At 46.4% G+C, this 20,417-nt stretch overlaps 1 protein-coding gene across 5 annotated transcripts in view; it reads left to right on the top strand.

Annotated features, from left to right (window-relative positions):
* The window catches only part of PALMD (palmdelphin), an 82,238-nt gene that overhangs the window by 54,696 nt on the left and 7,125 nt on the right, over window positions 1-20,417 (top strand). For 2 of the 5 annotated variants that reach the window (XM_068110515.2, XM_068110537.2), the window contains 4 exons: window positions 3,037-3,064; window positions 5,651-5,743; window positions 12,266-12,375; window positions 17,533-18,504. In XM_068110515.2, coding sequence (XP_067966616.1) covers window positions 3,037-3,064; window positions 5,651-5,743; window positions 12,266-12,375; window positions 17,533-18,363 — 1,062 coding nt within the window. In that variant the 3' untranslated portion in view covers window positions 18,364-18,504. The other 3 variants (XM_068110554.2, XM_068110545.2, XM_068110528.2) reach the window with 3 other exon arrangements.

The raw sequence follows: 20,417 nt of genomic DNA, 5'->3' as shown, positions 1-20,417 counted from the left end.
GGAGCCTCCAGCAGCGAAAACCATCTGGGCGAATGTTAGAAAATACCAAGAGCATGGCACTAGCCTCAACCGCAACAAGGAGAATTCTGGTAGGAGGCGCATTGGGCGATCGGAAATGAACATTGCAAAAGTAAGGCAGCAATTTTTGGAGCATCCTAGGGATACCAGCGCAAGACGAAATGGGACGGGATTGCCTTCGGCAACATTCAACCGAATCACAAGACTGGACCTCCACCAACATCCATATCGGATTCACATCCAGCATCAACTTACGCCAGGGGATTTTGCCAGGAGGCTGGTGCTTGTCAGATGGTTGATAGCACGTTGCGAAGCAGATGTCAATTTCCTGCGGTATCTCGTTATCGGCGACGAAGCTGCTTTCGCCATGGATGGCAAGGTCAATGCCCATAATGTTATTGAATATGCACCAACAGGACAACCCCCGGAATTTAATTTTGACACCAACATGAATTGACAGAAGTGGACTGTTTGGTTGGGACTTTGTGGAAGTGGTCAGGTGATTGGACCATTTTTCTTTCAATGAAATGTCAATGGTAACAGGTATCTGCAGATGATCAATGATGAAGTTTTACCGCAGCTGGAGGAGAACGTTGAGCGACAGGTTCGTGGTGTCTTCAGATATCTCTGGTGGGCCCAAGACGGCACCCCAGCACATCATCTTATCGCTGTCCGAGATCGACTGAGGGAACTCTTTGGAGACCGAGTCATTGCCCTCAACCATGCAGTGGAAGGGCCGCCAAGATCACCTGACCTCACACCATGTGATTATTTCCTTTGGGGACATTTAAAGAACAAGGTGTTCATAACTCCTCCCCGTGATCTTGACGAATTGCAGGGCCGTATTCGACACGAAGTGGACGCTTTGCGCAATGACCCGGCTATGGTGAGATGAGCAGTTCAGGGCATGCTCCGCCGCTGTGAGTTTTGTGTTGAAAGGGGAGGTGGACATGTTGAAGGTGTGGGTGCATAAAGGCCAATCATTCCTGAGAAAAGTTCACATCTGACGTTCATTTTGCACCAATTATCCTGACTTGCATCGATAAGCCAAACTTGTCAAAATGCGGTTTGAACTTGTCATTTTCAATGAACATGTACTCGGTCATGTGTGACAGTAATGATGCATGGAAGGTATCAATGGAAAGCTGAGGATCTCCTCCTAATGAGTAAACCACATGTAAATTGGCAAAATAAATCATCTTTGCATATTAACCCCTTGAATTCGGATTACCTTATTTTTGATACGCACTATATATATATATATATATATACACATATATATATCGTGTCTATGGAAAGTCTACACCCCCTTTCAAATTTTTCACCTTGAATTAAATTGCATTAGATCAGACTTTTTCCACCTTTATTTACACATCGTAACCCACAACTTCCAAGTGAAAAACAAATTCTACAAATTTCAGAAAATTCATTAAAAATACAAAACTAGAATATCTTGGTTGGATAAGTGTCCACCCCCCTTACAATAGCAATTTTAAATTAGCTCGGGTGTAACCAATCACCTTCAAAATCACACACCAAGTTAATTGGCCTCCACCTGTGTTGAATTGTAGTGATTCTGATTATTTTACAACACAATCAGCTGTTCTTGTAGGTTTCTTCTGCTGAGTAGTGAATTTCCCAGCAAAGACTCAACCATGAGCACCAAGGAGCTTTCAAAAGATCTCCGGGATCAAGTTGTGGAAAGGCGCACATAAGGCGATGGGAATAAAAAATATCTCAAAGGCCTTGAATATCCCTTGGAGCACAGTCAAGACAATCATTAAGAAGTAGAGGGCACATGGTACCACCAAGACCCTGCCTAGATCAGGCTGTCCCTCCAAACTGGATGACCAAGCAAGGAGGGGACTGTTCAAAGAGGTCACCAAGAGGCCAATGGCAACTTTGAAAGAGCTACAGGCCTTTATGGCAAAGACTGGTCACTGTGTGCATGTGACAACAATATCCCAAGCACTCCACTAGTCTGGCCTGTATGGTAGGGTGGCAAGAAGGAAGCCATTACTCAAAAAAGCCCCCTTTGAGTCCTGTATGAGGTATGCAAAAAAACACTGGAGATTCTGAAGCCATATGGCAAAAGCTTTGTGGTCTGATGAAATCAAGATGGAACGTTTTGACCTAAATGCAAAACTTTACATTTGGCGCAAACCCAACACAGCACATTACCCATCCCCACTGTGAAGCATGGTGGTGGCAGCATCATGTTATGGGGATGTTTCTCATCAGCAGGGACTGGGGCACTTGTCAGGATAGAAGGGAAAATGGATGGAGTAAAATACAGAAAAATTCTGGAGGAAAACCTGCTGCCCTCTGCAAGAAAGCTGAAATTGGGATGGAAGTTCACCTTTCAGCATGACGACCCAAAGCACACAGCCAAAGCTACACTGGAGTGGCTACGGAACAAAAAGGTAAATGTCCTCAAGTGGCCCAGTCAGAATTCCGACCTAAATCCAATCGAAAATCTGTGGCATGACTTGAAGATTGTTGTTCATCAACGCTCCCCACACAACTCGACTGAGCTTGAACAGTTTTGTTCAGAAGAAGGGGCAAGTATTGCCCAATCGAGGTGTGCAATGTTGGTAGAGACCTATCCCAACAGACTCACACCTGTAATTGCTGTCAAAGGTGCTTCCACCAAGTATTAACTCAGGGGGGTGAATACGTATCCAACCAAGATAATCTAGTTTTGTATTTTTTATTGATTTTCTGAAATTTGTAGAATTTGCTTTTCACTTGGAAGTTGTGGGTTACAATGTTTAAATAAAGGTGGAAAAAGTCTTATTTGATGCAATTTAATTCCAGGATATAAGGCAACAAAAGGTGAAAATTTTGAAAGGGAGTGTAGACTTTCTATAGTCATTGTATATATATATATATTTGTACTAATCCTGTTTAACTGAAGTGAATTGATATTGTATCATTTATAATTATATGTATTTCATAATGATTATAAAACATCAACATGCAATTGCATTGAACGTTCTTATTTTATCTTTGTTGCAGCAACTTCAAGAACATTTCGCTGAAACAGGTAATATAACTAAACACTTCACGATGTACTATTTATTCAGTGAGATGGAAATGTTACTAATGTTAATGGAAATATTATACATCCAAATATATTTATACAATATATTGATATTAATTTTTTTTATTTTATACAATATTACAATATTAATACATATCATACAATAATTATACATTAATTTATACAATTATATTGTATTATACAAAATATACATTATACAATTGATATTATACAATTAATTGATTTATTGATTGATTGATCTGATCTGGTATTTCTGATAAGGCCCCGTCCTCTTGATTGACGGTGAGCTTGTACCTACAACCCCTTCTCGCTCCTTTTCCTGAGCAAGCTTTCAGCGAACATAATAGTTGCTAAGTGCTGAGACATTGCGTGCGATTCCATCAAAAAGAGTAAATAGTAGATAAGTTATTACTGACTAAATATCCAGAGATTCTATCTCCCTAGAGTACGTTTCTTGAAATGTTTCTCCCAGAGATCACTTGTGCCGGCCCCAAGGAGCATTGTGTTCAACACATATCATTGTACTCCATGGTGTGCGTGTCCCAACGAGACGACCAACACTTTAACTCTAACTCAATTCGGGCATCACTTGTATATCTACTAAATAAGAGAGCTGTTGCTCTCTGTGTGTGTGTCTGTCTGTGTGTCGCCATTTTTCTCAGAGGTGGCTGAACGGATCTTCGTCAAACTTTCAGAGATTCATCAGTGAGTGTCTGGGAGTGTTTTACCCAAAACAAAAAAATTACAAAATTCAAAACAAAAAATTTTTTTTGTTTGTTTTTTTTATCGTTCTATAGTGCCGACGCCTTTTTGATTAATGACAGTTATATGCAAGTACACATTCACATAAATAAAATACAAAACAATCACCAGACATTTGAACACAAATAATAAAACAATTCCAGTAGCGGTCAAGGTTGGTGGTAAGGCTTCTTCTTCTTCCTGAACGTCATCATACTTAACTCAGAAACGTGATGAATGGTACATTCACCAGCATATAATCAACAAAAAGGTAAAATGATGATTTGACATTTGTGATGGATTCTGATTTGGATGTAATTGCTTTTCCATTATATTTGCCCTCATTTGAAACATGTTCACGTTTATTTTTCGCTTGAGCAATGACGGGGACTCCAACTATAAACACTTTTATACTTTACTCGAGGAACAAATACAAATACAACTTTGTCTGGGGTAACAAAGGCTATGTGTCCACGGCCTCATGCAGGGGTGTGAGGGATCGGGAGAGGGGCGTAAATTCCCTATGTAAATGTGTTCCGTGTAGCGCCACCTAGTGATGGTGGCAGAGGGTATTACAATTTCCTTTTTTTACCTGTGCAACACTGAGGTTATGAAGCACTCTTTACACGGGAAAAAATTTCCTCCTTCTGTTCCTCCCCTCCCACAAAACGGAGGGGCCTGTCAAATCCACCCCACCCCCCAAAAGATGTATATGTAGTATATCTTTCCCCTCACCTCCTCCTCCCCTGCCCCTTCCACTCCCCCCTCCCTCTCTTGCTTCCTCCATACCCCCCTCCCCTCCCCCCCTCCCGCAACGCCGGGTACTCCTGCTAGTGTAGAATAAATTCAAGAGGAAGAGGAAGCAATATTCCATTTTTTTATGGTGGTCGTGTAATGCAATGACACAGTGTCATTGGACAAATTAGACACAGAGACTAAATAATGGAAATGAGCGGAGTCTACCGTCGAATCCATCAATGCTAAAGTAGACCATTACATGATTAAACAGCATGCATACCACACACATAGGCCTACCTCATATGGATGGTAGAGCGCATACCTCCGCTAGCCTGAGCAGTTTACCTTTTGGAGCCCAATGATAGGCCAGATCTGCATCCGGACCAAACCAAAAGCTAATCGGCTTGTTCTTGTCACCTACCCAATGCCTCCACCAAGTTTTATTCAAATTCGTCCTTAACATTTTGAGATATCGTGCTATATATCGGTTTTGGCCCTATCTCTCAATAGTGAAGAATCAGCTAAAATTTCTCATATCGGCTCCAGATCCGGATATTCACCATGATCAGATCACTTCGTCCTCGTCACACACCCAACTTGTCCACCAAATTTCGTCCGAATCCATCTCTACCTTTTTAGATATCCTGCTCACAGACAGGCAAACAGACAGACAAGATGGCGTCAGGCGGTAGCCCGACAGGTATGATGAAAATCGAGAGAACCTTGACTTTGAACATAGTCATTTTGACAATACCTTTCCCACCAGTGGCTGAGGAACGATTTCTATCAACGAAATAGATTTATCCTCAAATTTTCAATTTTTGTCAAAACAAACAGACAGGGGTGAAAACATAACATCGGTCCACCTGTGGTGGCGTATTCATGTATGCTTCTTATAACTTTAATTTGTCCAAAAAAAATATAACTATTGATATCTTGATATATTTGTAAAGATGGGAGGTTTATTTTAATGCAGTGACGAGAAAATTAGGAATAACAGAGACACACAAATTGTGACAATGTATAATGGTGGTGCAGGTAATAATGGTGGTGATGACGCAGTGATGGCGATGTTGCTGTAATGCACAGGCCCCACGGAGAACACACCTCAACCTGCTTATGACCGGCCAGCTACATTCTTCCCTCGTCGGCTCAATAATTACAAAGGAGAACAAATAGCAGGTAAGAGTTGGATTTCATTCCAAAAACGATGAATGCTGGTTTAACACAATGACGAGAAATTTTCCATGTACTAGATGTCGGCATGAGTTTATCAAGTATACCTATTCCCTAGTTAGGGTTGGAATTTTGATTAGTATTGGTACTTATCCCCCATGCTCAGCCAGTCATTCCCCATGCTCAGCCAGTCATTCCCCATGCTCAGCCAGTCATTACCCATGCTCAGCCAGTCATTCCCCATGCTCAGCCAGTCATTCCCCATGCTCAGCCAGTCATTCCCCATGCTCAGCCAGTCATTCCCCATGCTCAGCCAGTCATTCCCCATGCTCAGTCAGTCATTCCCCATGCTCAGTCAGTCATTCCCCATGCTCAGCCAGTCATTCCCCATGCTCAGCCAGTCATTCCCCATGCTCAGCCAGTCATTCCCCATGCTCAGCCAGTCATTCCCCATGCTCAGCCAGTCATTCCCCATGCCCAGCCAGTCATTCCCCATGCTCAGCCAGTCATTCCCCATGCTCAGCCTGTCATTCCCCATGCTCAGCCAGTCATTCCCCATGCTCAGCCAGTCATTCCCCATGCCCAGCCAGTCATTCCCCATGCTCAGGCAGTCATTCCCCATGCTCAGCCAGTCATTCCCCTTGATTGCCTGTCATTCCCCTTGCTCAGCCTGTCATTCCCCATCATCAGCCTGTCATTCCCCTTGATTTCCTGTCATTCCCCTTGCTCAGCCTGTCATTCCCCATCCTCAGCCTGTCATTCCCCTTGATTTCCTGTCATTCCCCTTGATTGCCTGTCATTCCCCATCCTCAGCCTGTCATTCCCCTTGATTGCCTATCATTCCCCATCCTCAGCCTGTCATTCCCCTTGATTGCCTGTCATTCCCCTTGCTCAGCCTGTCATTCCCCATCCTCAGCCTGTCATTCCCCTTGATTGCCTGTCATTCCCCTTGATTTCCTGTCATTCCCCTTGATTTCCTGTCATTCCCCTTGATTGCCTGTCATTCCCCTTGCTCAGCCTGTCATTCCCCATCCTCAGCCTGTCATTCCCCTTGATTGCCTGTCATTCCCCTTGATTGCCTGTCATTCCCCATCCTCAGCCTGTCATTCCCCTTGATTGCCTGTCATTCCCCTTGATTTCCTGTCATTCCCCTTGATTGCCTGTCATTCCCCTTGATTGCCTGTCATTCCCCTTGATTGCCTGTCATTCCCCTTGATTGCCTGTCATTCCCCTTGATTGCCTGTCATTCCCCTTGATTGCCTGTCATTCCCCTTGATTGCCTGTCATTCCCCTTGATTGCCTGTCATTCCCCTTGATTGCCTGTCATTCCCCTTGATTGCCTGTCATTCCCCTTGATTGCCTGTCATTCCCCTTGATAGCCTGTCATTCCCCTTGATTGCCTGTCATTCCCCTTGATTGCCTGTCATTCCCCTTGATTGCCTGTCATTCCCCTTGATTGCCTGTCATTCCCCTTGATAGCCTGTCATTCCCCTTGATTGCCTGTCATTCCCCTTGATTGCCTGTCATTCCCCTTGATTGCCTATCATTCCCCTTGATTGCCTGTCATTCCCCTTGATTGCCTGTCATTCCCCTTGATTGCCTGTCATTCCCCTTGATTGCCTGTCATTCCCCTTGATTGCCTGTCATTCCCCATGATTGCCTGTCATTCCCTTTGATTGCCTGTCATTCCCCTTGATTGCCTGTCATTCCCCATGATTGCCAGTCATTCCCCATGATTGCCTGCCATTCCCCATGATTGCCTGTCATTCCCCATGATTGCCTGTCATTCCCCTTGCTTGGGCTGTCATTCCCCCATCCTCAGGCAGTCATTCCCCTTGCTTGGGCTGTCATTCCCCCATCCTCAGGCAGTCATTCCCCTTGCTTGGGCTGTCATTCCCCTTGCTTGGGCTGTCATTCCCCTTGATTGCCTGTCATTCCCCATGATTGCCTGTCATTCCCCATGATTGCCTGTCATTCCCCATGATTGCCTGTCATTCCCCTTGCTTGGGCTGTCATTCCACCATCCTCAGGTAGTCATTCCCTTAGCTCATGCAGTCATTCCCCTTGCTCAGGCAGTCATTTTCCTTGCTCAGGCAGTCATTCTCCCATCGTCAGCCTGACATTCCACATCCTCAGGCAGTCATTCCCCTTGCTCAGGCAGTCATTTTCCTTGCTCAGGCAGTAATTCTCCCATCCACAGCCTGATATTCCACATCCTCAGCCAGTCATTCCCCTTGCTCAGGCAGTCATTCCCCTTGCTCAGGCAGTCATTCCCCTTGTTCAGCCAGTCATTCCCCTTGCTCAGGCAGTCATTCTCCCATCGTCAGCCTGACATTCCACATCCTCAGGCAGTCATTCCCCTTGCTCAGGCAGTCATTTTCCTTGCTCAGGCAGTCATTCTTCTTGCTCAGGCAGTCATTCTCCCATCGTCAGCCTGACATTCCACATCCTCAGGCAGTCATTCCCCTTGCTCAAGCAGTCATTTTCCTTGCTCAGGCAGTCATTCTCCCATCCTCAGCCTGACATTCCACATCCTCAGGCAGTCATTCCCCTTGCTCAGGCAGTCATTCCCCTTGCTCAGGCAGTCATTCTCCCATCCTCAGCCTGACATTCCACATCCTCAGGCAGTCATTCCCCTTGCTCAGGCAGTCATTCCCCTTGCTCAGGCAGTCATTCTCCCATCGTCAGCCTGACATTCCACATCCTCAGGCAGTCATTCCCCTTGCTCAGGCAGTCATTTTCCTTGCTCAGGCAGTCATTCTCCCATCCTCAGCCTGACATTCCACATCCTCAGGCAGTCATTCCCCTTGCTCAGGCAGTCATTTTCCTTGCTCAAGCCGTCATTCTCCCATCCTCAGCCTGACATTCCACATCCTCAGGCAGTCATTCCCCTTGCTCAGGCAGTCATTCTCCCATCCTCAGCCTGACATTCCACATCCTCAGGCAGTCATTCCCCTTGCTCAGGCAGTCATTCCCCTTGCTCAGGCAGTCATTCTCCCATCGTCAGCCTGACATTCCACATCCTCAGGCAGTCATTCCCCTTGCTCAGGCAGTCATTTTCCTTGCTCAGGCAGTCATTCTTCCATCCTCAGCCTGACATTCCACATCCTCAGGCAGTCATTCCCCTTGCTCAGGCAGTCATTCCCCTTGCTCAGGCAGTCATTCTCCCATCGTCAGCCTGACATTCCACATCCTCAGGCAGTCATTCCCCTTGCTCAGGCAGTCATTTTCCTTGCTCAGGCAGTCATTCTCCCATCCTCATTCTGACATTCCACATCCTCAGGCAGTCATTCCCCTTGCTCAGGCAGTCATTTTCCTTGCTCAGGCAGTCATTTTCCTTGCTCAGGCAGTCATTCTCCCATCCTCAGCCTGACATTCCCCATCCTCAGGCAGTCATTCCCCTTGCTCAGGCAGTCATTTTCCTTGCTCAGGCAGTCATTCTCCCATCCTCAGCCTGACATTCCCCATCCTCAGGCAGTCATTCCCCTTGCTCAGGCAGTCATTTTCCTTGCTCAGACAGTCATTCTCCCATCCTCAGCCTGACATTCCACATCCTCAGGCAGTCATTCCCCTTGCTCAGGCAGTCATTTTCCTTGCTCAGGCAGTCATTCTCCCATCCTCAGCCTGACATTTCCACATCCTCAGGCAGTCATTCCCCTTGCTCAGGCAGTCATTTTCCTTGCTCAGGCAGTCATTTTCCTTGCTCAGGCAGTCATTCTCCCATCCTCAGCCTGACATTCCCCATCCTCAGGCAGTCATTCCCCTTGCTCAGGCAGTCATTTTCCTTGCTCAGGCAGTCATTCTTCTTGCTCAGGCAGTCATTTTCCTTGCTCAGGCAGTCATTCTCCTTGCTCAGGCAGTCATTTTCCTTGCTCAGTCAGTCATTCTCCTAGCTCAGGCAGGCATTCTCCTTGCTCAGGCAGTCATTCTCCTTGCTCAAGCCGTCATTCTCCTTGCTCAGGCAGTCATTCTCCTTGCTCAGGCAGTCATTTTCCTTGCTCAGGCAGTCATTCTCCCATCCTCAGCCTGACATTCCCCATCCTCAGGCAGTCATTCTCCTTGCTCAGGCAGTCATTCTTCTTGCTCAGGCAGTCATTCTTCTTGCTCAGGCAGTCATTTTCCTTGCTCAGGCAGTCATTCTCCTTGCTCAGGCAGTCATTTTCCTTGCTCAGTCAGTCATTCTCCTAGCTCAGGCAGGCATTCTCCTTGCTCAGGCAGTCATTCTCCTTGCTCAAGCCGTCATTCTCCTTGCTCAGGCAGTCATTCTCCTTGCTCAGGCAGTCATTCTCCTTGCTCAAGCCATCATTCTCCTTGCTCAGGCAGTCATTCTCTTTGCTCAGGCAGTCATTCTCCTTGCTCAGGCAGTCATTCTCCTTGCTCAGGCAGTCATTCTCCTTGCTCAGGCAGTCATTTTCCTTGCTCAGGCAGTCATTCTCCTTGCTCAGGCAGTCATTTTCCTTGCTCAGTCAGTCATTCTCCTTGCTCAGGCAGGCATTCTCCTTGCTCAGGCAGTCATTCTCCTTGCTCAAGCCGCCATTCTCCTTGCTCAGGCAGTCATTCTCCTTGCTCAGGCAGTCATTCTCCTTGCTCAGGCAGGCATTCTCCTTGCTCAGGCAGTCATTCTCCTGCTCAGGCAGTCATTTTCCTTGCTCAGGCAGTCATTTTCCTTGCTCAGGCAGTCATTCTCCTTGCTCCAGCCGTCATTCTCCTTGCTCAGGCAGTCATTCTCCTTGCTCAGGCAGTCATTCATCTTGCTCAGGCAGTCATTCTCCTTGCTCAGGAACTCATTCTCCTTGCTCAGGCAGTCATTCTTCTTGCTCAGGCAGTCATTCTCCTTGCTCAGGCAGTCATTCTCCTTGCTCAGGCAGTCATTCTCCTTGCTCAGGCAGTCATTCTCCTTGCTCAGGCAGTCATTCTCCTTGCTCAGGCAGTCATTCTTCTTGCTCAGGCAGTCATTCTCCTTGCTCAGGCAGTCATTCTCCTTGCTCAGGCAGTCATTCTCCTTGCTCAGGCAGTCATTCTCCTTGCTCAGGCAGTCATTCTCCTTTCTCAGGCAGTCATTCTTCTTGCTCAGGCAGTCATTCTCCTTGCTCAGGCAGTCATTCTTCTTGCTCGGGCAGTCATTCTCCTTGCTCAGGAACTCATTCTCCTTGCTCAGGCAGTCATTCTTCTTGCTCAGGCAGTCATTCTCCTTGCTCAGGCAGTCATTCTCCTTGCTCAGGCAGTCATTCTCCTTGCTCAGGCAGTCATTCTTCTTGCTCAGGCAGTCATTCTCCTTGCTCAGGCAGTCATTCCTCTTGCTCAGGCAGTCATTCTCCTTGCTCAGGAACTCATTCTCCTTGCTCAGGCAGTCATTCTTCTTGCTCGGGCAGTCATTCTCCTTGCTCAGGAACTCATTCTCCTTGCTCAGGCAGTCATTCTTCTTGCTCAGGCAGTCATTCTCCTTGCTCAGGCAGTCATTCCCCCATCCTCAGGCAGTCATTCTCCTTGGTCAGGCAGTCATTCTTCTTGCTCGGGCAGTCATTCTCCTTGCTCAGCCTGTAATTCCCCTTGCTTGGCCTGTCATTCCCCCATCCTCAGGCAGTCATTCTCCTTGCTTGGCATGTCATTCCCCCATCCTCAGGCAGTGATTCCCCTTGCTCAGCCTGTAATTCCCCTTGCTTGGCCTGTCATTCCCCCATCCTCAGGCAGTCATTCTCCTTGCTTGGCATGTCATTCCCCCATCCTCAGGCAGTGATTCCCCTTGCTCAGCCTGTAATTCCCCTTGCTTGGCCTGTCATTCCCCCATCCTCAGGCAGTCATTCCCCTTGCTTGGCCTGTCATTCCCCCATCCTCAGGCAGTCATTCTCCTTGCTTGGCCTGTCATTCCCCCATCCTCAGGCAGTCATTCTCCTTGCTTGGCCTGTCATTCCCCCATCCTCAGGCAGTGATTCCCCTTGCTCAGCCTGTAATTCCCCTTGCTTGGCCTGTCAATCCCCCATCCTCAGGCAGTCATTCTCCTTGCTTGGCCTGTCATTCCCCCATCCTCAGGCAGTGATTCCCCTTGCTCAGCCTGTAATTCCCCTTGCTTGGCCTGTCATTCCCCCATCCTCAGGCAGTCATTCTCCTTGCTCAGCCTGTAATTCCCCTTGCTTGGCCTGTCATTCCCCCATCCTCAGGCAGTGATTCCCCTTGCTCAGCCTGTAATTCCCCTTGCTTGGCCTGTCATTCCCCCATCCTCAGGCAGTCATTCTCCTTGCTCAGCCTGTAATTCCCCTTGCTTGGCCTGTCATTCCCCCATCCTCAGGCAGTCATTCCCCCATCCTCAGGCAGTCATTCCCCTTGCTTGGCCTGTCATTCCCCCATCCTCAGGCAGTCATTCCCCTTGCTCAACCTGCCATTGTCTTTGCTCGACCTGTCATCCCATTCTTTCAGCTCTTACTCATCTCCGTTGCTTTGCCCACTCTACATGTACTTCTCGTCCTTCGTTTTTTCTGAACCTAGCTCTGCCTATCCTTAACTGTCATATTTTGTCTGTGCTTCCCTCAGTTCCCATATCAGTCCAGATGAATGTTGAAAGATGCCTCAAGACGGGAGAGACTCGACTCATATCTGCCTCACCCATCGCTTTTGGAAGTCTACCAGCTGATGCCATCAAGGTTCCCAATTAAATTAGCAAACACGTGGAACCTAGATAACAAGAATAAGACTTACTTGTAGTTTGTGCCAAAATTAGCATATGCTTCCTCGACAACACTCCCCCCCCTCCATTCCTCCACACACCCAACTCACATATCGCTCAATCTATATATCTCATTTTACAGACTCACATCTTACATGGGGCACGTTAAAGTGAGACTCGCTATAGGCCACGACTCGGCACTCAAAAAAAATTTTAACACGAATGTATACATATATATTAGTTGGGAAATAGTTACTTACTGATTAAATATCTTTAAATATTTAAAATTATAAAAATAACTTGGTTTTTTTTTTTTGGTTTGTTTTTTTTGTATACAAGATCGAGGCTCGTGAAAGAGGGAACATTAATTACACAGAAAGACAAACCGACACATAAAACATATTATAATAAGGGGAGCGGTAGACAATATGGGGAGAGAGGGGGAAGGACACAAACACAACATTTGAGAGCAGGGACATCGAGAGATCTGTCGGAGGGAGATGGCTCTGGGGGGAGGGGGCATGGGAAGGCGGGGGTGGGAGAGGTATAAAACACATGGACACTGCAAGGACTTCCAGGAAAGAAGTTGGAATAAAAAAAAAGTAGATCTGGGGTGAATTAGCGGGGGTAGAAAAGATCAAGGTTTTGGATGGGGGAAGATAAGAGATGGTGGTGAACAGCTGTTTTATAGACCTTGAGGGAGGAGTGGGATTGAAGGGAGTGTGGGAGTTTGTTCCAGAGGCGGGAGAAAAGAGGAATGAAAGAGTGAAGGTGAGCAGAGAGCCTAGATTTCGGCAGTTTAACCATAAGAGGGTTGCTGGCAGATCTTGTGCGACCTGTAGGAATATTTGGGGGACAGAGCACAGAGAGAGCTGGGGGAGCAAGGCCGTAGAGGAGTCGGTATATGACAGAAAGACCACCAACCTGCCTGCGGTGAGTGAGTGAAAGGCCCTCGGAGTTAGCTTCATCATGGGAGATTCCAATGATTCTGAAAGATTTGGTTTCAACAGCGTGAAGCCGAGCTAGGTGTGAGGCAGGGGCACCGGCCCATAGGGGAGAACAATATTCCATTGAGCTGCGGATGAAAGCCTTGTATGTGGTGAGGAGCTCAGGTGTGCCAAGGAAGGACTTCGCACGACCGAGGATGTCCAGTCGGCGACTGGCTTTGGAGGCCAGCTTGGAAATGTGGTTTTCCCAAGAAAGATCATGGCAGATAGTGAGACCCTAAAGCTTGAGCCACAGAACTTCTTGGAGAGGATTGTTGAGAAAGTAGATGGGAGGGTTGTCCAGTCTGTCTTTTCGGAGAGACATAGTAAGAGTGTGAGATTTGTCAGGATTGAAAGACATGTTCCACTTGTTTGACCAGTCTGTGATTTTGTCCAGGTCTGCAGAGAGTGAGGAGGCTGCAGACTGCCGATCTGAGTGAAGAGGAATGGAGCGGCAGAGAGTGGAGTCATCAGCAAAGTGATAGAGAGGATTTTCCAGAGAGTCGGAGAGATCATTGATAAAGACCAGAAAAAGCACAGGGCCCAGAAAACTGCCTTGGGGAACTCCAGCCTGAACAGGAAGGGGAGATGAGAGAAATCCATTCAGGGCCACAGGTTGACGACGACCAGAGAGGAAGTCCGCAAGCCATGCGTGGAGATTTCCATGGATACCATAGGAGGAGAGTTTGGTGAGCAGAGCTGGGTGCCAGACCGTATCGAAGGCACGTGATATGTCAAGGGAGACAGCTCTGATTTCCTGTTTGGCATTGAAGACCCCCATCCATTGTTGAGACAGCAGAAGCAGCATGTCCAGAGTAGAATGACCTGGTCTGAATCCAAATTGATGATCGCAGATCAAGCTATTGGAGAAGAGGAAGGATTTGATATCCAAAGCAATGATGGATTCCATGACTTTGCTGATAATTGGGAGCAGGCTGATTGGTTTGTAGTTGCAAGGATCTGTTTTAGCACCTTTTTGTGTAAAGCGGTAATGTTTGCTGATTTCCAAGATGCTGGCAGATGATCTTGAGCAAAAGAGAGGGTGAAAAGAACAGACAGAGGGTGAGATAGAGCGGGAGTGCAGGATTTTAGGACCCGTGGGCTGATGCCGTCTGGTCCAGTTGCAGAATCAGAGTCGAGGTTTGACAAAAACTCCTCCACCTTGTCAGGAGAGAAGGACACAGAGTCCAGGAGCAGTTGGGTTCGACTGGGTAAGGTGGGAACAGAGAGAGAGATGGGTTTGGGACACAAGATTTTGAGGCAAACACAGAGTTGAGGCATTCGGCTTTGTCACGTGCGGTGTCAACTGTGTAGCCATTTGAGGTAAGGGAGGGGATGAAGGGGGAACAAGCACCAGAAACGGATTTGACCAGACGCCACCAGTATTTGGAGGAAGGAGACAGGTTTGAGAGTTCATTCTTGAGTGTGGAGAAATAGTGCTTCCTGGCACTCCTGAGGGTAGACACACACTTGTTCCGAGCGTGGTGGAAGGAACTGAGATTGCCTTCAGTTGGATTAGGCAAAGGCGAGTTGTTTCAGGGCAACTGCCTCACCACAAGATGCAGTGTACCATGGATGGGAGGAAGGGTAAGACAACTGAAGACGAGATGGGATAAATCTGTGCATGAGAGAGAGCAGTTTGCTTTGGAAGAATTCCCAGGAAGAATTGATGTCAGAGGCAGTAGAGATGGGAGACCAGTCCAGATGATTGATGGCTGCTTGAAGACCGTGCCAGTCGGCCTGAGTGAAATGCCAGACTCGTCGATGCTGAGGAGGCTCTCTGAGAATGGCCAGAGAGATGTCCACTTTAACAAGCACATGATCAGAAGAACCGATTGGAGCAGAAGAAGAGGAGCCGACATTTGCAGGGAAGTTTGTCATAACCGAGTCTAGAAGAGAAGATACTCCATTGACTGAGATCCGGGTCGGGAAATTGACAGATTGTGTCAATCTCAGTGAGTCACAGAAGTCCTTTGCTGAGGTGCCATGACTGGTGAGAGAGGAACCCACACCCATCCAGCTGGCATGATGACAGTTGAAGTCGCCACATATGAGGAAGAGAGAGTTGGGATGAGTGGATAGAAGTTGGTCCATGTTGTCAGACAGCGAAATGTAAATGGAGTCGTCACTGTTTGGAGGACGTACAGAACTCATATGAACAAAAGGTGAGAGTGGAGAGGAAGCCGTAGCCAGAGGTACTCCTGGGGGTGAGGTGGAGAGAGGGCAGTGCAAGGAGAGTGAGGAAGCGAGTTTTTGATCAAGATAGCCACCCCACCACCAGGATGACGCGCAGGTCTATCATACCGGAGGAGCGAGTAACCAGGAAGAGATATTAAGGAATCAGAGACATCTTGAAGGAGGAAAGTTTCTGTTAAGCAGATCAAGTCTGGATTGTCAGAAGCAACCTGAATGGACAGATCAGTCAGGGTTGAGCGAAGGCCCTGGATATTTGAGGTCCATACCGTTAATGAGGAGAGAGGGGGAGCATCGGGTGCAGGACAGGGGAGGGGAGGGGTAGGGTCAGATGGAGGATGAGAGGGGGAGGTAGGGAGAGCAGTTGATAGTGTGTCAGAGATTACAGAAGAGTTACAAGAAAGGGAAGGATGAGGAGGACGAAAGGTTTGATGGTGATGGGATGAGGCACAGTGAGGAGTTGTTTGAGGGGGGTCAGAGGAAAGTAGAAGGTTGGGGGAGGTGGAGGTATGAGATAGAAGGGAGACGAAGTGGGGAGGAGGCGGCTTTGAGGAGGAGGGTGGAGGAGGGAGAATTGGAGAGGAATGGTATGGGGGGAGATTTGAAGGGGAGGGGTTGGGGGGGAGTTTTGAAGGGGAGGGGTGAGGGGGGAGTTTAGGAGGGGAGGGGCAAGGGGAGAGTTTAGGAGTGGAGGAGCAAGGGGGGTGGATTTGGAGGGGAGGGGCAAGGGGGGCGTTTAGAAAATGGATGATTAATGAAAGACGAACATTGATAACAAATTGGGTTTATTGTGACTTTCAAGTTAGAGATCCATTTAAGAATGGTGGAGGAGGGATGGAATGAATGTGCATTTAGAGCATGTAGGGAGGAAGAATTATAAGAGATTGAATTTTCTTTGAACGAGTTGGAGAGGAAATTGAAAAAAGCCTTTTAAATAGGAAGAAAAACAGCGTGTTATAATATACCACTGAATAAAACACTGCAGGGGAAAGTTTAAACATATTTAAATAATATTTAAACAGAACCGTGAAGAACAATCTTATATTCACAAAATACCAACCGGGAGAGAGCCGAGAGGGACAACCACGAGTCACGTGAACAGGGCAAAAGGAGTTTCTCGGACTATTGTGAATATGTCTTTCTGAGAACCCCTTGAATGCTCCCCATATATATTTGAAGTATGCCCCACATTGGCATTGAGAAAACACATTATTAAAGCTAATAAAACATTATTTAGCGCATTAACACCCAATCACACAGATATTCAATATGTCTCATGTTCAAGCAAAACTCAAAAGGACTGAGGAGTCGTTTTTTCAAAACTCTAGTTATTAAAAGTACCAAAGTGGACTTTGTAAAATGTTTGTACTTGAAATACAATTAAATGGGATGTCCCTGCTTCTGGCGACCATTGGCGATAGAAATCACATGCATGAAAAATGTATCTGTAAGCTATATAATCTTGCGTGGCACTACTCCGCACCGGATATGGAATTCCCAGTACACCGGTACTCATTTTGCCAACCTCGGAAGGATGGCAGGCTCACTCAACCCCACCTGGTGTTAATTCAACGGCCGACCGGGATTCAAACTCAGGGCCAACTTTGATCAACCCTAACCCTAACCCTAACCCTAACCCTAACCCTAACCCTAACGCCATCCGTTAAGCCAACACCAAGCTTTTCAGGGGGGTCTTAAAAAGAGAAAAACAAAAACTAAAAAGATAAAGGAGTAGGTTGGGATAAGAGAGAAAGGAGGAGATATGGGGAGTGGAATCAGGGAGAGGAGGAAGTAGAAAGGAGATTTTGAAGTTGTAAGAGTAGAGAAGAGGAATATGAAGTCGGATAATTTTGCCATGTCCATAATCCATAATCGAACTTTTACATAATATTGTGCACCATCCTCCAGAGTTTGTACAATAACCTATTTGCCTGTTTTGGTACGGTGTGGTACAGGTGTATGAAGCTGGTGGGGCCACCGTTTTGGCCCTTCCAGACAGTGGCACAAAGGGTGGCCTCACACCTGCACAACTTGCCTCATTGGTTGCTACCGCACGTGAAGGTGTGACTAATATGAAGAACAACGAATCAGAGGCCGAGTCGTCAACAGCAGCAGGCAATGAAGGAACCTTAACCGAATCGCCACATCTTGATCCACATCGCCCTCAGACATTGAGTGGAATAGTGACAAATGGCATCCAATGGAAGCATGAACCGACTTCAAGCATTCACAAGACTGCCCCCCTACCTGGTTTTGTCATGGAAAAGCCTCCAGGTGCTAGTCCTAACTCACTGACCCCTCGTGACGGAGAAGCAGACGATGAGGTTTTTGAAATGACGGGCACTAACCATCAAAACGAAAGTGATACGCACAGCACGGATGAGTCTTCTTCATCACCTGTAACCCTACTGTTTTTGGGTTATAAAAGTGTCGAAGACCCAAACACAACCTGCCAAACACTCGGTATACCTCCAGCTCTGCATGCTGAGCGAATAGTGGTCGGAGATTCTGAAGAGCCGACCACAGAGGTGATGCCCCCACACACCAAGACAACGGTGAAAAGCAAAGCCTCAACCTTGCCGGCAGGAATCCCACCACCAAAACCAGCTCGAACTTTCGCAACATCCGAAGGACTTGTAGCAGTTAAGGTTGGCAGTGCGGAGCCAAAGATCGATACTCAGATTCTGACGCCTTCAGCCGTGGCATCTAGTGATGGCAACCTCACCATGGCAACATCAGGTAGTCGTCGGGAGAAAACCCGACATCAATGTTGTGTGTTGTTGTGATCTGCTTTTCAGCAACAGAACTGTGGTGTGGATCATACCACCACTATATATATATATATATATAATACTGCACTTTTTTATTGCATGCAAACCTGTCCTGGTTTGCCTTATCAAATTGCATGCAAACCTGGTGTATCTACCTGGCAGGATAGCCGAGAGGTGGATGCAAGGAACTTGGACCACTCGAAGAGGTTTGCTCCAGTGGCCACGTTTATGCAAACGATTGTCAACGCTATAGTTTACACAAGATTGTAAATACCTTGATGCTTTATTTGAAGTTGAGTCCATCTACATATTATGATACAAGCAAAGGTGGGGAGCAGGAGGGACGAGTAAAGTGGGAAAAATACATTTGCGTCGTGGAAGGTAAGAATAGAGGAAGAGTGCACAAAAGGTAGGTTCAGAGTAGTTGGAGAAATTGGGAAATATTTTGGAAGGGATTGACATAAAGGTGGGAATTGAAATCAAAATTAATCAATTAATTAATTAGGCGTATTTGCTAGTTGTTGTTTTTAGGAGAAGGAGCAGAGAGTAGAGTGAGTGGTTAAAATAGCACCCCCTTTGCATATGTAATATGTTGATGGCCCCAAGTTGCAAGCAAATTTGCTGCTGCCTTGCACTGCTGGTTGTGTGTGCTCCTGAAGGTTGTTGTTGTTTTTTTTTTTTTTTTAACTTTTTGAGATAACCTCATGGTCTTATGCATGGCTGTAGTACTCAATGTTTGAATCATGGATGGAAAGAGTAATGCTACGGAGGAGATCCGTGGTGGAGGAGTGTTACTCGGTTGCATGTAACCACCAGGACACACGCAGGTGGCGTGTGTACCTGCAACGTGGTTGAAAGATGATTCAATCAGCAGACAAACCCCCGACGCCAGCCTGCTGAATTAAACTTGCTAACACATGCCAAACGCTTAAAGGCAAAACTAATGGTGGGAAGTGTCAATCATGCTTACTTGGAATTTAAAAAAAAGAAAAAAAGTTTTTGCTTTCACAATTTAATGACATGCGGTGACAATTCTGGAACATCAAATTCTAATGGAGTATTTTTTAAATTAATTACCTGCCTTCTTGTATTAATCGATTAACCTCTTAATTGGTTCATCATAACTTGTGCTTTTCCGGCAATAAACACCATATGTACTGTGCCCTCTGACCCTCACACCTCCTTGGCTGAGCATGGCTAGTTGACCTTAACATCCCTCACTTTACAAGGTAATATTATTATATGTCTGACCCCAAAGGGGGGCAGATGTTATGTTTTCACTCCTGTTTGTCTGTCCGTTGGTGAGCAGGATATCTCAAAGTTGTGGACGGATTCAAACGAAACTAGATGGGTTGGGAGTGTGACGAGGAAATATTGGTTTGAATTTGGTGAATATCTGGATCCGAGAATTTTAAAGTAATTCTTCATCATTGAGTGATGAGGCCAATATAAATATATATATATATATATGTATGTATGTGTGTATGTATATACATATATACAGTCACATGAAAAAGTAAGTGCACCCCATGTAAATATTTGACTTTTTCAACACATTTCAACATACAGCTATTTGATCTTCATTTCAACAATATTGACAGATAAAGGTGATATAATATAACAAATATCATGAAACATTTACATTTTGTAGTCCATTGTATAATTTAAATAAACATAAATGCAAATTTCGCATGTGGAAAAAGTAAGTACACCCTTGGCTCTAATAGGTGGTATTGCCCCCTTTGGCAGAAACAACCTCAAGTAGGCGTTTCTTATAACTGTCTATGAGTCTCTGACATCGACTGGGAGAAATGTTTGCCCACTCCTCCATGCAGAATTCTTTCAGCTGTGCGATGTTTGAGGGGTTTCTTGCATGCACAGCTCGTTTCAAATCCCCCCACAACATCTCGATGGGATTTAGATCCGGGCTTTGACTTGGCCATTCCAGAACCCCCCATTTCTTTCTTTTCAGCCATTCCTTGGTGGATTTACTGGTATGTTTAGGGTCATTGTCATGTTGCAAGGTCCACCTTCGGTTGAGCTTCAACTTTCCGACAGATGGCCTCACA

Source organism: Myxine glutinosa, chromosome 1 (assembly GCF_964187855.1).
Source record: "Myxine glutinosa chromosome 1, kmMyxGlut1.1, whole genome shotgun sequence".
Classification (NCBI taxonomy): domain Eukaryota; kingdom Metazoa; phylum Chordata; class Myxini; order Myxiniformes; family Myxinidae; genus Myxine; species Myxine glutinosa.
This window is presented reverse-complemented; position numbering and strand designations above follow the sequence as displayed.